The sequence below is a fragment of the Miscanthus floridulus genome, chromosome 13 (genome assembly GCF_019320115.1).
Source record: "Miscanthus floridulus cultivar M001 chromosome 13, ASM1932011v1, whole genome shotgun sequence".
Classification (NCBI taxonomy): Eukaryota; Viridiplantae; Streptophyta; class Magnoliopsida; order Poales; family Poaceae; genus Miscanthus; species Miscanthus floridulus.
In genome coordinates this window covers 20,403,003-20,417,115 of record NC_089592.1, presented here as the reverse complement: position 1 = coordinate 20,417,115, position 14,113 = coordinate 20,403,003, and the positions used below count along the sequence as shown (strand labels likewise).

At 47.1% G+C, this 14,113-nt stretch overlaps 2 protein-coding genes and 1 pseudogene across 2 annotated transcripts; 2 read left to right on the top strand and 1 right to left on the bottom strand.

The window, feature by feature from the left end:
- Positions 1 to 2,467: 2,467 nt before the first annotated feature.
- Positions 2,468 to 9,902, top strand: LOC136499170 (cullin-3A-like). The gene is made up of 2 exons (XM_066494867.1): positions 2,468 to 2,834; positions 7,677 to 9,902. The coding sequence occupies exons 1-2, from the start codon at positions 2,653 to 2,655 to the stop codon at positions 9,718 to 9,720; spliced, it is 2,226 nt and encodes a 741-aa protein (XP_066350964.1). The 5' UTR covers positions 2,468 to 2,652; the 3' UTR covers positions 9,721 to 9,902.
- Positions 9,903 to 10,099: 197 nt separating this feature from the next.
- On the top strand, positions 10,100 to 11,640 carry LOC136499174 (V-type proton ATPase subunit D-like; annotated as a pseudogene).
- A 156-nt stretch (positions 11,641 to 11,796) lies between these two features.
- LOC136499173 (uncharacterized) lies at positions 11,797 to 14,098 on the bottom strand. Its single transcript, XM_066494874.1, has 8 exons — positions 13,761 to 14,098; positions 13,544 to 13,626; positions 13,354 to 13,437; positions 12,908 to 12,983; positions 12,693 to 12,765; positions 12,495 to 12,568; positions 12,320 to 12,413; positions 11,797 to 12,201 (listed from the first exon to the last, which is right to left on the bottom strand). Exons 1-8 carry the CDS (start codon positions 13,987 to 13,989, stop codon positions 12,129 to 12,131), a joined length of 786 nt encoding a protein of 261 aa, XP_066350971.1. The 5' UTR covers positions 13,990 to 14,098; the 3' UTR covers positions 11,797 to 12,128.
- Positions 14,099 to 14,113: the final 15 nt, after the last annotated feature.

The following is a 14,113-nucleotide window of genomic DNA, read 5'->3' as shown; positions in this document are numbered from 1 at the left end:
TGAAGGGCTCGTCCGTGGCTACCTGTTTGTCAGCAACTCATTGGTGTGCATATACGGCAAGCTTGGAGAGATGGAGGAGGCCGAGAAGTTTTCTAGGATGCTGGGGCGAAGAAGATGCGATGATGGTCATGCGGTGCTCAATGTCGGGAGCTGAGCTAGAGTGCTGTCATAGGTGGGTTCGCGTCATCAGTGGACATGGAGCAAGCACTGAGCTCTTGCGGCAAATGCAATAACGAGTGAACTCAGTCATTGCAAGGTTGATAGAACCTTCAAAAATCCTGTCAGTCAGACATCTGCAGAAAAAGATCAGTAGTATGTAGGAGCTGCTTGTGCTAAGGTTCAGTGAAAAAGATCAGTAGTTGAATGGTGACATCCCAGTTTTGAATGGTATTCCGTTAGCTCTCTGAAAGAAGCTAATGCCTAATAGTGTTTGTTCATCTCAGATGACGTAATCTATATTTGATCATTTATACGGCAAGCTTTGTGGATCAAGCAAGTTACACATCTAAGTAACACATTTCATACAGAAAGCGAAAAAGAACTGAAGAAGAGCTTGGCTACTAAAGATGTTGTAGAACGAAGTAGGCCATCAGGGTCCTGCAGATCTATGGCTCTGCCATTGCGCGACGCCGGCGCCGCGACGTAGACGGGCTTGCTGTAATCCCAACTCCCAAGCGCGGCAGACAGATTGGCAGGCAGAAGTGTCAATGCTGTAGGCGAGTCCGACACGCAGAGGATGAGACGCGACGAGACAAGCGCTGGCCGCCCCCTCGCACGACGGTGACGTGGCGCTGGTCCCGCGTGGCTGCTCACCCAGTCGCCCGGCATCGGCGTGCCTTCGCTGTGCGACCGCGCCCGCCCGCTCGCGCGACGGCGACGTGGCACTGGTCCCGCGCGGCTGCCCGCCCACTCGCCCGGCGACACCGTGGCTGCCCGGCGACAGGTTGGCTAGCCCGTCGCGGCGGCGGCGTGGCTGGCCCACACGCCCGGCGACGACGTGCCTGGCGGCGCAGCCACCCTTGCGTCCGCTGGACGCGCGTCCTACGGTGGGGGCTTTCTTTGAGAGAGAGATTGAGGAAAGGGGGCTTAATGGAAAAATGTCAAGGTCCCAAACGAGTTTGGACCTGCGGTGCACAACGTTAAAAGTTTATGGACCCAGAAATACACTCTGAGAGTTGATGGACCTATATGACATCTCTCCAAAAGTTAATGGACCTATGGTGCATTTTACTCTTATTTGTAAAACAGAACTTTTAAGTGGTATGGTGATGTTTTTTAAAAGGTATTTTGACATGAAATGGCTCAAATAATGGAGGTTAGAATTTTGGTTGTTGCAATAAAAGAGTTTTGTTTTCCATGTATGCAAAACAAGAACCTTTTTGCCCTTTTTGTGTTTCCTTGCAAGCATCACCTTTAGATGCTTAACACATCTCTGCCACTTGTAAGCTCGGTCCAAATGATGGTGGAGGCGCCTTGGCGATGCCGATGTGCTAGGAACCATGATCGAGGAGGAGGTGGATGCGGTGGTGTCGCTGGTTGAGCAGAATAGCAAGTCAGGACAAAACAACCGGGCCAGATCAAACGACGAGGATGACGTTGAGGCAGATCGAAAAGGTATGGAGAGTGGAGAGAGGTTGACACGTTGCCGGAGGCGAGGAATCAACATAGGCGTAGTGGGGAAGGAATGATGCGACGTGATCGAACAATATTGACAAAGTGCAGAGTGGTGCGAAGAAGACGCTGGCTCGACAAGTAACGGTCCACGGGTGAATATAGGCCTTGTTTAAATTCAGGGCGTAAAGTTCTAGGGTGTTACATCGAGTGTGTACACGCATAGGGTGTTTTGATACTAATAAAAAAAATAAATTATAGAATCCATCAGTAATCCACGAAACAAATTTATTAAGCCTAATTAATCAGTCATTAGCACGCGCATTACTGTAGCGCTACATTGTCAAATCATGGACTAATTAGGCTTAAAAGATTCGTCTCGCAAATTTGTCGCAAATTGTGTAATTAGTTATTTTTTTAGTCTATATTTAATACTCAATGTATAAGTCTAAATATTTGATGAAATAGTGAGTAAACTTTACGACGAGGAATTAAACAAGGCCATAGACGATATGAAGTTTCTACTTACCAGTATTAGATCCCGCTACGACCCAACGAATGCTGGAATAAAACTAACAGAATCAAACGTAATCCACTGCCTATGACAGGTGAACCAAACAACACCTACATGTAAATTCTTCTTTTGTCGTACCAAGTACAATGTATCCAAGCAAAAACATAGCCTGAATCCTCGTAATCTTGTCAGTTCAAACATAAGTTAGGCCCTGACAGCCTGTTGGACACTTGGACGCACAGAAGCGAAAGAAAGCCAGAATCGCAGACGCCAAAAATAGATTATAGGATCGTAGAGGCCCAAACTCCAGAGTTTAAAAAGGTCAACAAATTCACCGATTACAAAATCCCAACGAGAACATCGTTTCTGATCCCTTTCTAGCACCTCCCTCCCTTCGCAGCCACGCGACGACGAAACCCTAGCCTCCTCCTCCCCACCAGGCCACCACCTCGCTGGAACCCCAGCGCCTCGCCGGAGCACGGGGTCATCGGCCCCCGTCGGCCGCGGCTGCGGAGGAGCGGAGGAAGATGATGAACGGCGGCGGCGGCGGCGGCGGCCAGAAGAAGCGGGCCCCGAGGATCGAGCCCTTCCGGCACCGCGTAGAGACCGACCCCAAGTTCTTCGACAAGTCGTGGCGGAAGCTCCATGACGCCATCCGCGAGATCTACAACCACAACGCCAGCGGCCTCTCCTTCGAGGAGCTCTACAGGTTAACATTGTTCGCCCACACCTCGTTCCCCCGAATTTTTGGTTGCCCCCCTGTTCCGTCAGATTCTGTTCCACGCGATTAGGTCGCGCTGTATGATCGCGGAATGATTCGGATAGGTAGCGGCCATGAATGGATTGATTGCTGTGCTGATTGGTGATCTGTATTTTTTTTCATATTTTATAATTGATCCTTCTGTGGGCTTGTATGCATGTGAGATGATGATATGCGAATGTTTGTGAATAGATTGATCTTGATTCATATGTCTTATCATTAGTGTAGTAGGGCTTGTCCTGTAATCATAATTTGTCAGCATGATATTAGGATCTTTTATTTATTGGTTCATGCTTGCTCATGGCCTTATTTTTGTGTACTATTAAATTTTGGTAGTTGCTTGAAGCCTTCAGGCCATTTGCAGCGTCGTTTTCTCGGTGTCGGCATTAAATGATTATACGGTTGGAATTCTTGTTTTAATTCCTTGCTATGCAAGTAAGGAAATTTGGGTTCAGACAATTATGGAAAAAGAACTGGATGTTTCTGTTTTAACTTTTGGGCTACATATGCCTACTCCAGAGCTGAACCGATGAGAACTGCCATCTAGACTTTATGTAAATATTATTTATTATTATCTAGAGAACTCCCTTAACGATCTTGTGCATGTGTTCCTGTACTCCCTAATTTGTTACCTTAGTTATATATACATACACTTGATATGTCACGGCATTGGTACCCCATAGTTGGCACCTAGCAGTCCACGTGGATGGGTTGCACCGTTCCCTTGTTTACTGAACCGAGAGATGCAACTATCGTGCTCGACCACTCTCCATGCATGGCTTGGTAGGATTAGCAGTCCACGTGGACGGGTTGCACCGTTCCCTTGTTTACTGAACCTAGAGATGCCACTGTCGTGCTCGACCACTCTCCATGCATGGCTTGGTAGGATTATTACAAATATTTTGTAGTATTTATTTCTAATTTCCTACCTTACAAGGTATTACTTGTTATTTTTGTTTCCAGTGCCTAACCATCTAATAGGTAGGTGCCTAGGAGTCCTGATGTATTGCAACTAGGATTTATGACTCTGTATGCATTGTGACCAAGGTGAAACTCATATGTATTAGCAATAGCAAGCCCACAACAGAGCTGGATGTCATTTACTTTACGTAACAGATCCAGATATCTGCCACACTCCAAACCATAAAGAACAGAATCAGATCTTGGTGATCAAGAACGAACTTTTCAGTCGACATTGAAGCATAAATTGATGTTTGTTCCAAAACTGAAGTTAGTAATCTCTTTTAGTTTAGGTCATATAAGCTTTTGAATGCCTCCTCCTAAGTTGGCATGCTAAGCAACATGAAGTTTGATGGAATTAAAAGAAACCATCAAACTTGTTCTGACTAATGTGATAGTATAGCAGAATGTGCATACATATGAAGACTTTGCAGCTCGTGAGGACTTGTGGAGGTCTATCATGAGCTAATTTCTCAGCATCAGATGCAGGCAGCTATGAATGTTGTTAGTAAACCTGAAAACACAAGAGGAACTTGTTTAGTTAAATTTTTGCAACTGCTTGCTTCTGTTTAGTTTGGAATTCTCAGACCTTCTGTCTTCAGCAATTCTTTCTTCTTTTGGCACATAGTTGTAAGGTCTGGTACTGTACTATTTATCTATAATTCTGTTTACCATTATTTATAGTGAACTACTTTTTAGCATGTTGCAGCCTTTAAACTTTCCAAATTGTATGTGAATACATCAGTGATGCAATAGATAAGTATGTTCATACATCAAGATTATGATATAACTCAGTTGTACTTCATATATCACTTCCCATGATTGATCCTTGTGTCTTTGTTGCATTATCAAACTCAAAGTTAGACAATTAAATAAACAGTATTAAAATTCTTCTGTAAGTTTGTTGTCTAAAAAGAGAAGTGATTTTCCTGTCTGTTTGGTCTGTAGAAACTTATTTTCTTCAGGCTATTATTACTGTTATAAAAAGAATAGTTGCCGCAGCATATAGGAAGCAGATGCTTTTTCTATGAACCTTGCACCAGTTCTTAATACTGAAAACATAACTGTATGAAAGAAACAAGGACTGACAACCCCAGGCCTGCTCAGTCCTCTCCCAAAAAAATATATTGGTGTGTTTAAAATTTGTGTGTTTTAACATAACTATGTGTGTTTTTTAATAAGACAAGTTATGGAGCGGTATAGGGAGAAGAAGGACCTACACATGGTTTTTATTGACTTGGAGAAGACTTATGATAAAATACCAAGGAATATTATATGGTGGGCTTTGGACAAACATAAAGTCCCAACGAAGTACGTCGGGCTCATTAAGGACATGTACAACAATGTTATGACTAGTGTTCGAACAAGTGATGGAGACACGGATGACTTCCCAATTAGGATAGGACTACATCAAGGGTCAGCTTTGAGCCCTTATCTGTTTGCCTTAGTGATGGATGAGGTCACAAGCTAAGTTGCACGGATACGGATACGCGTATCGGTATCGGAAGGATACGGATACGCGGATACAGCAATTTTCTAAGAAACCCGATACGCGGATACGTTTTACTGTTTTTAATAAATATAGATAATAACGCATATTAAAATTGCGAAAGAGTGAAAGTAGTAAATTACCTTGCAATAGCAATTACCAGCCAAAGCAAAGACCGGAACTCCGGAAGCATCTCCATTCTTCAATTGTCCATTCTCGAGTTCTCCAAGACTCCAAGTCCAGAATTTGCACAGAAAACCAAGTAACCAACTATCAATCAATTTATTACTAAAACTTGACTACTTGAGTATTCCGTAATCACTAATCAGTAGTAGTTCAGTAAATCACCTTGCAGTTCATGCAGCAGCAGCCAGCAAGTTCCTATTGTCTGAACTCTGAACTCTGAAATTGATGCAGCAGCCAGCAAGTTCATGTAGCCAGCAAGTTCATGTTTGTGGCTGCAGATCCTACACTAGCACTGCTCATATTTGGAGACGCCATCTACTCTCTACTAGTCTACTGCATACAAGCAAAGCAACAAGAACTGCACTTCATCAATACGAGAGACAACACCGACATGGTTCAGAGTCTGGAGTCTACAGGAGAGGTAAGGAACGGGGGCAGGCTTACCTCACCACTTTGGAAGGGGAGCTCGCCGGATGGATTGGAGAGGCCTCGTCGCCGGCACTACCTCGCAGACCTGCAGAGAGAGAGGAAGAAGAGGTGAGGACGGACTGATGGAGAGGATCCGTGCGGCTAGCGGAGAGACAACTAGTCTCCATGTGAAAAAAAGGGACAGTGGAGGAGGGGGTGCGCTGCAGGCCTGCAGAAGCAAGGGGAGGGGAGGAGCGGTGCTGTACTGCTGTGGACGGCGCAGACCCGGGCTGACATGGATCCGGCCGTGGGAGGAGGCGATGCGCCTAGACTCACCCGGAACGGAGGTAGCGCGCCGGAGAGGAATGGTTTTCGCCGGAGGAAGCGGTGAGGCTGGTGGCGCCTGGAGGCGGAGGCGGAGGCTCGTCGCCGGTGGCCGGCGGCCGGCGAGCAGGGTTGCGGCGCGACGCGCGGGCGCAGCCGTGAGCTTGTCGCCGTGCGGGACTGCGCCGATGCGGACTGCAGGCGTCGGGGTAGAGGATAAGGTACGTCTTCTGGGCTTCTACTGGGCTGGGCCGTATCTGGACGACGGATACGTGTCCGGTGGCGTATCCGAATATTACAAAAATAATAAAAAACCGGATACTCGGTGGATACGTATCCTACGCGTATCGGACACGTATCCGTATCCGATACGTATCGGATACGCGATACACGCCTTCAGGGAAGTATCCGTGTAACATAGGTCACAAGGGATATACAAGGGGACATCCCTTGGTGTATGCTTTTCGCGGACGATGTAGGGCTAGTTGATGAAAGCCGGACATGAGTGAATCAGGAACTAGAATTATGGCGGGAGACTTTGGAGTCCAAAGGTTTTAGACTCAGTAGAACTAAAACTGAGTATATGAGATGTGACTTTGGCACTACTACTCGGGAGGAGGAAGATATTAGCTTGGAAGGTCAAGTAGTGCCTAGGAAAGATACCTTTCGATATTTAGGATCAATGCTACAGAGAGACGGGGATATTGATGAAGATGTTAGCCATAGAATCAAAGCAGGGTGGATGAAGAGGCGCCAAGCATCTGGTGTCCTATGTGACAAAAGGGTACCACAGAAGCTAAAAGACAAGTTTTATAGGACGATGATTAGACCTGCTATGTTGTATGGTGCTGAATGTTGGCCTACGAAAAGACGACATGTTCAACAGATAAGTGTAGCGGAAATGCGTATGTTGCGTTGGATTTGCGGTCATACAAGAAGGGATCGGGTTCGGAACGATGATATACGTGATAGATTAGGGGTAGCACCAATTGAAGAAAAGCTTGTCCAACACCGATTGAGATGGTTTGGACATGTCCAACGGAGACCTCCAGAGGCACCGGTGCGTAGTGGAATCCTAAGCCAGGATAGTAACGTGAAGAGAGGCAGAGGAAGACCGAAGTTGACTTGGGTAGAGGCAATAAAAGGAGACTTGAAAGGATGGAATATACCTAAAGACTTAGCCTTAGATAGGAGTGCTTGGAAAACAGCTATTCACGTGCTTGAACCTTGATTGCTTCTGCTGGGTTTCAACTCTAGCCTACCCCAACTTGTTTGGGACTCAAAGGCTTTGTTGTTGTTGTTGTTGTTGTTGTTGTTGATGATGATGTGTGTGTGTGTGTGTGTTTTATCATAGCCACTCTGTGTGTGTTTAAAATGTCCTTGAATATATTGGTGAATATAATATTTTTCTTATATTATGGCAGGACTGCTTATAACATGGTACTGAACAAGTTTGCTCCTCAGCTCTATGAGAAACTTACAGAAAACATGAAAGAACATCTTGAAGATATGCGCACATGTATAGACGCTGCTCAAGGTGGTTTGTTCCTGGAAGAGTTGCAGCGAAAATGGAATGACCACAACAAGGCATTGACAATGATTAGAGACATCCTGATGTATATGGACAGGACTTATATTCCCACTAACAAAAAGACACCTGTCTTTGATCATGGATTAGAGCTTTGGAGGGATACCATAGTCCGGTCTCCCACGATTCAGGGGAGGTTGTCTGACACGCTTCTCGAGCTCATACATAGTGAAAGGACAGGTGAAGTGATTAATAGAGGCTTGATGAGGACTACAACAAAAATGTTGATGGATCTAGGGTTGTCTGTTTATCAGGATGATTTTGAAAGGCCATTTCTTGAGGTTTCTGCTAGTTTCTATAGTGGTGAGTCACAACAATTCATTGAGTGCTGTGCTTGTGGTGAGTATCTGAAGCAGGCTGAGAGGCGCCTCTCCGAAGAATCAGAGCGTGTGTCACAGTACTTGGATGTCAAAACCCATGAGAAAATTACTGCTGTTGTGGTGAATGAGATGCTAGCAAATCACATGCAGAGGTTGATTCTTATGGAGAACTCGGGGCTTGTGAATATGCTTGTTGAAGACAGGTATGAAGACCTGACCAGGATGTACACTTTGTTTAATCATGTTCCTGATGGGCTCACAACAATTAGATCTGTGATGGCATCTCATATTAAGGATACCGGCAAAAGTTTGGTAACAGATCCTGAGAGATTAAAGGACCCAGTTGATTTTGTTCAGCGGCTTCTTAACATGAAGGATAAGTATGACAATATCATCAATGTGTCATTTAGCAATGACAAGAGTTTCCTGAATGCTCTTAATTCCTCATTTGAGCACTTCATAAACTTAAACAACAGATCCCCTGAGTTCATATCACTGTTTGTTGATGACAAACTGCGGAAGGGGGTGAAAGAGGCCAATGAGGAGGATCTTGAAACTGTCCTGGACAAGGTGATGATGCTGTTTAGGTATTTGCAAGAAAAAGATCTATTTGAGAAATATTACAAGCAACACTTGGCAAAGCGTCTTCTTTCTGGGAGGGCTGCTTCTGATGATTCTGAGAGAAGCATGCTTGTGAAGCTGAAGACAGAATGTGGCTACCAGTTTACTTCAAAGTTGGAGGGCATGTTCACTGATTTGAAGACCTCTGAGGATACTACTCAAGGGTTTTATGCATCTACTTCCTCGGAGCTGCTGGCAGATGCCCCCACAATATCTGTCCAGATACTCACCACTGGGTCATGGCCAACACAAACCTGCAATACCTGCAACCTTCCCCCTGAAATTGTCTCTGTCTCAGAGAAGTTTCGGGCTTATTACCTTGGCACGCATAATGGCAGGAGGCTAACATGGCAAACAAACATGGGGCATGCTGACATCAAAGCAACATTTGGAAATGGCAGCAAGCATGAACTGAACGTCTCAACATACCAGATGTGTGTTCTGATGCTGTTTAACTCATCAGATGTCTTGACTTACCGTGAAATTGAGCAGTCTACAGCAATACCAGCTGCTGACCTGAAGCGATGCCTCCAGTCGCTAGCTCTTGTGAAAGGTAAGCAAGTCCTGCGAAAAGAGCCCATGAGCCGGGACATTGCCGATGATGACAGCTTCTTCGTGAACGACAAGTTCACCAGCAAGCTCTTCAAGGTGAAGATTGGCACTGTGGCGGCACAGAAGGAGACCGACCCTGAGAAGCTAGAGACACGGCAGCGGGTCGAGGAGGATAGGAAGCCGCAGATCGAGGCGGCCATTGTGCGGATCATGAAGTCGAGGAGGGTTCTAGACCACAACAGCATAATGATGGAGGTGACGAAGCAGTTGCAGCCCCGTTTCATGCCAAACCCCGTGGTGATCAAGAAGCGGATCGAGTCGCTCATCGAGCGCGAGTTCCTGGAACGGGACAAAACAGACAGGAAGATGTACCGCTATCTCGCCTAAAAACAACCTCCCCTGTCTTTGGAATTTAAATTTCATTATATGCTACCCGTATCATATAAACAGACCTTGATCCATGTACTTATGCATAGAAGGAAATGGATCTCTCTGCATCCCGTGACACTTTTAGTTGAAACCGGTTTTTGCTGGGTTTGTCCAGTTAGTTGCTAGCGTAGCTTCCATAACATCTTGCGCTGGGTTACATGTTAATGCTATAGATTGATCTTGCTGGCTCCGACGCAATGCTCTCTTTTGGTTGCTGCTTCAGAAAGGTGATCTGATCGCTGTCAAGGTTGACCTTTTGTGGCTTGATGGATGATTGGATGTCACTGAAATGATGCTCAGATGATATTCTACTAAATTGCTCTATCCAGTTTGCAATGCAATGAAGTGCGTGTGGCTTCCAGAAGTGTGCTGCATGTCACATGGACATATGGTGGCATCCTTAAGACATATTTTGGTTTGTCATGGGTTGCGATTTATGACCAAAGTTGATGATGCTTCAGCGTAAAGTCTCCTTAATTTTGTTGATTGTGTATCTGATCCATGATTTGTCAAAATTCGAGAAGAGATTATGGTCGGGTAATTGGGGATTTAGAGTTCGAGGTAATGGTTTCAAATTTCTGTTTGGGTGCCAGGTGAGGTGGACATGGGCGCCGCCCTAGGTTGTGCAGGTGTCTCCGGCGCTGGCGACGCGTGCAAACTTCGATGTACATGTAAGGAAATTCTTTTGTTAGCTTATATGGAGGCAGATCCGTTTTGTGATGATGATGAAGTTTGTGTGATTAATTTGTTTCATTCGATGTGCTAATATATGTTGTAGGCTGCGCAGTTATGCACAAATGGAGCACGACAAGTATTTAAACTCGCAGTGCATGCACAGATGTTGTCATCGCTTTCAGTCACTCCTGAACCATCGCGACACCACGCGTCGACTTCCGACCCAACCCAACCATGCAAAGCTGCTCACGCAGGCGGCAGGCCAAGTTTACATACATGGACACGACGGACACGATGGTGGACAGCTGAGCTCGCTCGAAGAAAAGCGTTCGATCGTCTTCAGCTTCGTCGAGCCAAGTGCGGCGGCGTGCGGCGCGAGCGATGGCGGGGCAGGGGCAGCAGCGCCTGAACGTGGTGCCGACGGTGACGACGCTGGGCATGGTGAAGGCGCGGCTGGCCGGCGCCACCCGCGGCCACGCGCTGCTCAAGAAGAAGTCAGATGCGCTCACGGTGCAGTTCCGCGCCATCCTCAAGCGCATCGTGTCCGCCAAGGACGCCATGCGCGCCGCGTCGCTCTCGCTCGCCGAGGCGCTCTACGTGGCGGGCGCACCGCTCCGCCACGTTGTGCAGCAGTCCGTCTCCGGGCCCGCCAGGCTCCGTGTGCGCGTGCACCAGGACAACATCGCCGGCGTCCGCCTCCCGCGCTTCAAGAGCTACCGACGACGGCGCCGCCGCCGGCGGTGGCTCAGCGTCGCTCGCGGGGCTCGCCGGCGGCGGGCAGCAGGTGGCGGCGTGCCGCGCGGCGCACGCGCGCCCCCTGGTGGAGCTGGCGTCGCTGCAGACGTCGTTCCTCACGCGGCCATCAGGATCACCAACCGGCGCGTGAACGCGCTGTACATCCGGGGCGAGCTGGACGAGCACGAGCGGGTGGAGTTCTTCCGCCTTAAGAAGATCCAGGGGTACAAGAGCGGGAGCTCGAGCGCCAGAAGGAGGCCGCCACCCGCTACGCCGAGGAGAAGGCCGCCGGCGAGGTCGCGCTCAAGCGCGGCGTTTCCGTCGCCACTGCGGAGAGCATGCTGGAGAACGGCGACACGGACGAGGATATCATCTTCTGATCCTCGTCCCTCCGTGCCCATTACCAGAGCCTGTCGAGTCCTGTGATAATAATAGAGCTTTGCTGTGGCTGTGCTGCAGCTGCGGCAGCCAAACAGCTAGAATTTACAGTATTTTTCTCTCACAACAAAACAGCTTCAGCCGGCTTTAATACCAGCCGAACAGGCCTAGCTGCAGTCGGAGGCTACGTGTACATTCCATCTCAGCATTAATCCATGTATGTATGTACTCAGGGGGGCAGCAGCAGTATTCAACATTTCACATGTGTGTGTTTGCTCAGTAGTAATACACTTGTACTGAGGATAATGTTTACATGCAAATCACATAGCAAGCAGAATCTTTCATGACTCATCTGCAGTTCTGCAGTGCTGCCTGTGACGAATAAAAAGGTTCATCACAGAATGCAAGAAGAATGTGAAGGAACAGCATTACTTCTAGTCGTGGCATAGCTTATTTCATGAAAGCAAAATGGACATGCCAGCACAAGAGGAGGAAGAAAAAGAAGGAATTAAGAGAAAAAAAAGGAAGGAATAAAGAAACAACTGTCGTGTTGGTCTTGCAACATGCCAAATCCACACTCATTGAGGATCATCTGTAATCAGAATCCGCTCCTGTATTTCTGAAAATGTCTTCACATCCTCACCCCACAGCCTAAAACAGTTACATCAGAGAAAATGACGAAGTAATCAGCGATCCAATCGCATTTTAACAGACCGAAGACTTAACATGGTCCGAATATGGAAACACAAAGGAAAAATACTCTGCATACCAGCATTCTAGTCCTATAGCATTGGCACCTGCCTTGTCTGCAGTTTCATCATCTCCTACATGCACTGCCTTGCTAGCTTCCACACCAATTTGATCTGACAAACAGAAAACAACAACATTTATTGGTTCTATAGAGAAACTGCATGATCTTTCACAAACGAGATTCGATTTTATACCTAATGCTATCTTGAAGATCTCTGGAGCAGGTTTCTCATATCCCACCTCTGATGATACCACAATGGCATCAAACCTGGATAGCTCAAGGTCTGTTAACATATAGCCATTACTCACAAAACAATATATATGTGTAAAACATATAATATTTAAGTACGAATGAAGTAATTATTTAGATAGGCCAATTTATAGGTACTTACATATCAGAGATGTTAAGGTCCTTAAGTAATTTCCGTAGCCTCGTATCAAAGTTAGATACAACAGCTAGCTTAACTGAAATTGAGACACATTAATATCAGCCATTTGTACTGATGGAGTAAGTTAAGGGCCTGATTGTGGAAAGCCAGATATTAATTGCTGTAAACAACCGAGAATTGAAAATCAAGAACAAAGAACATAGGAAGTAGCTTCTAACCTCCAGCATCCTTCAGCTCACGCAGTGCTGTGTCTGCTCCAACAGGCAAACGCCAAGCATCTCCATGTGCATAATACTAAAGAAACAATAATCCATCCATTAGACACATGGTATGGTTTTGAACATTTGAAATACCAAAAAAATTGGAATGCTTCCTTCATCTTAGAAGAAACTAAATATATTTGAGAGCTGTGAACTTTATTGCCTGGGCTTCTGTTCACTAACAGCATAGTCAGAACATTAGTTGTTGCCCAATTTCGTCATAGTAGTAACTAGCAAGCTAACAAAAGCTAGCATGTGAGATCACGAGTTTCTTTAATCAGATACCGAACACATGAATACATTCTCAAATACTCCAATCAACCCTCATGCACAAAAAAAGTATTCATCCGAACAACCTTAGCTACAAATTACACATTCCCAGAAGGCCAAAACATGAGGTATACCTGATACACTTCTTCGAAGTAATCATCATCGGTGCAATCGGTCGCTTCTGCCACGACAATTCTCCAGAATGGCCGCCCATCTCCCTGCAATTACAGTCCAAAACCCAACAACACGTCGTCACCTCGAGAGCAACCACGACACAATTTCATACCTTGCGAATGCAATTCCTGCGCGTCTCATGTCCATTACCTGGTACCTGAGTGTCTTGGGCCATGGCGCCGAGAATGCCCGCTTGAACCCCTCCATGATTCTCTTCTCAGGCTTCGTCACACCTGGAGAGCGACCAAAAGTCAGGAACACCACGAGACCACACGCCAAACGTTTGACGAAATGCAGAGCACGAGAGACATCGAAGGGGATGAGAAAGTGCGAGGTGGTGGATTCTTCGGGTTGGAGGCGTACGGACCGTAGCGTCGGCCGAAGGAGGAGTACGTCTCGGCGACCGGCCGCGCGACCTGCAGCAGCGTGCCGCCGGCGTCGAGCAGCAGCCCGCCGTACGCCGGCGCCCGCCCGCCGACCCCAGCGCTCGCTGTCACCAGACGCCGCGCCATGCCTGAGCGAGAAACAGCGGTACGGCGTGCCGCGAATGGGACCGCCGGGGCCCGCCGGAGGAGCGTCGCCGCGGCGGGCGGCATCTCCAACTCCAAGAGGCGTTCACCGGTGAGTCCTCGGGAGACACGAGGTCGGAGGCGACAGGCGCGAATCTCAAAGCACAGGTGGGGTGCTAGGAGGCGTAGGGGTATTTTGGTCAGGTCTATG

Excerpts from the sequence above, each read along its gene's own strand:
- LOC136499170 (XM_066494867.1), top strand. The coding sequence starts at position 2,653 with ATGATGAACGGCGGCGGCGGCGGCGGCGGCCAGAAGAAGCGGGCCCCG. Across the intron at positions 2,835-7,676 it reads TCCTTCGAGGAGCTCTACAG|GACTGCTTATAACATGGTAC; the intron begins GTTAACATTGTT and ends ATATTATGGCAG.
- LOC136499173 (XM_066494874.1), bottom strand. The coding sequence starts at position 13,989 with ATGCCGCCCGCCGCGGCGACGCTCCTCCGGCGGGCCCCGGCGGTCCCA. Across the intron at positions 12,766-12,907 it reads TGAGCTGAAGGATGCTGGAG|TTAAGCTAGCTGTTGTATCT; the intron begins GTTAGAAGCTAC and ends TCTCAATTTCAG. Across the intron at positions 12,569-12,692 it reads GACCTTAACATCTCTGATAT|GTTTGATGCCATTGTGGTAT; the intron begins GTAAGTACCTAT and ends TGAGCTATCCAG.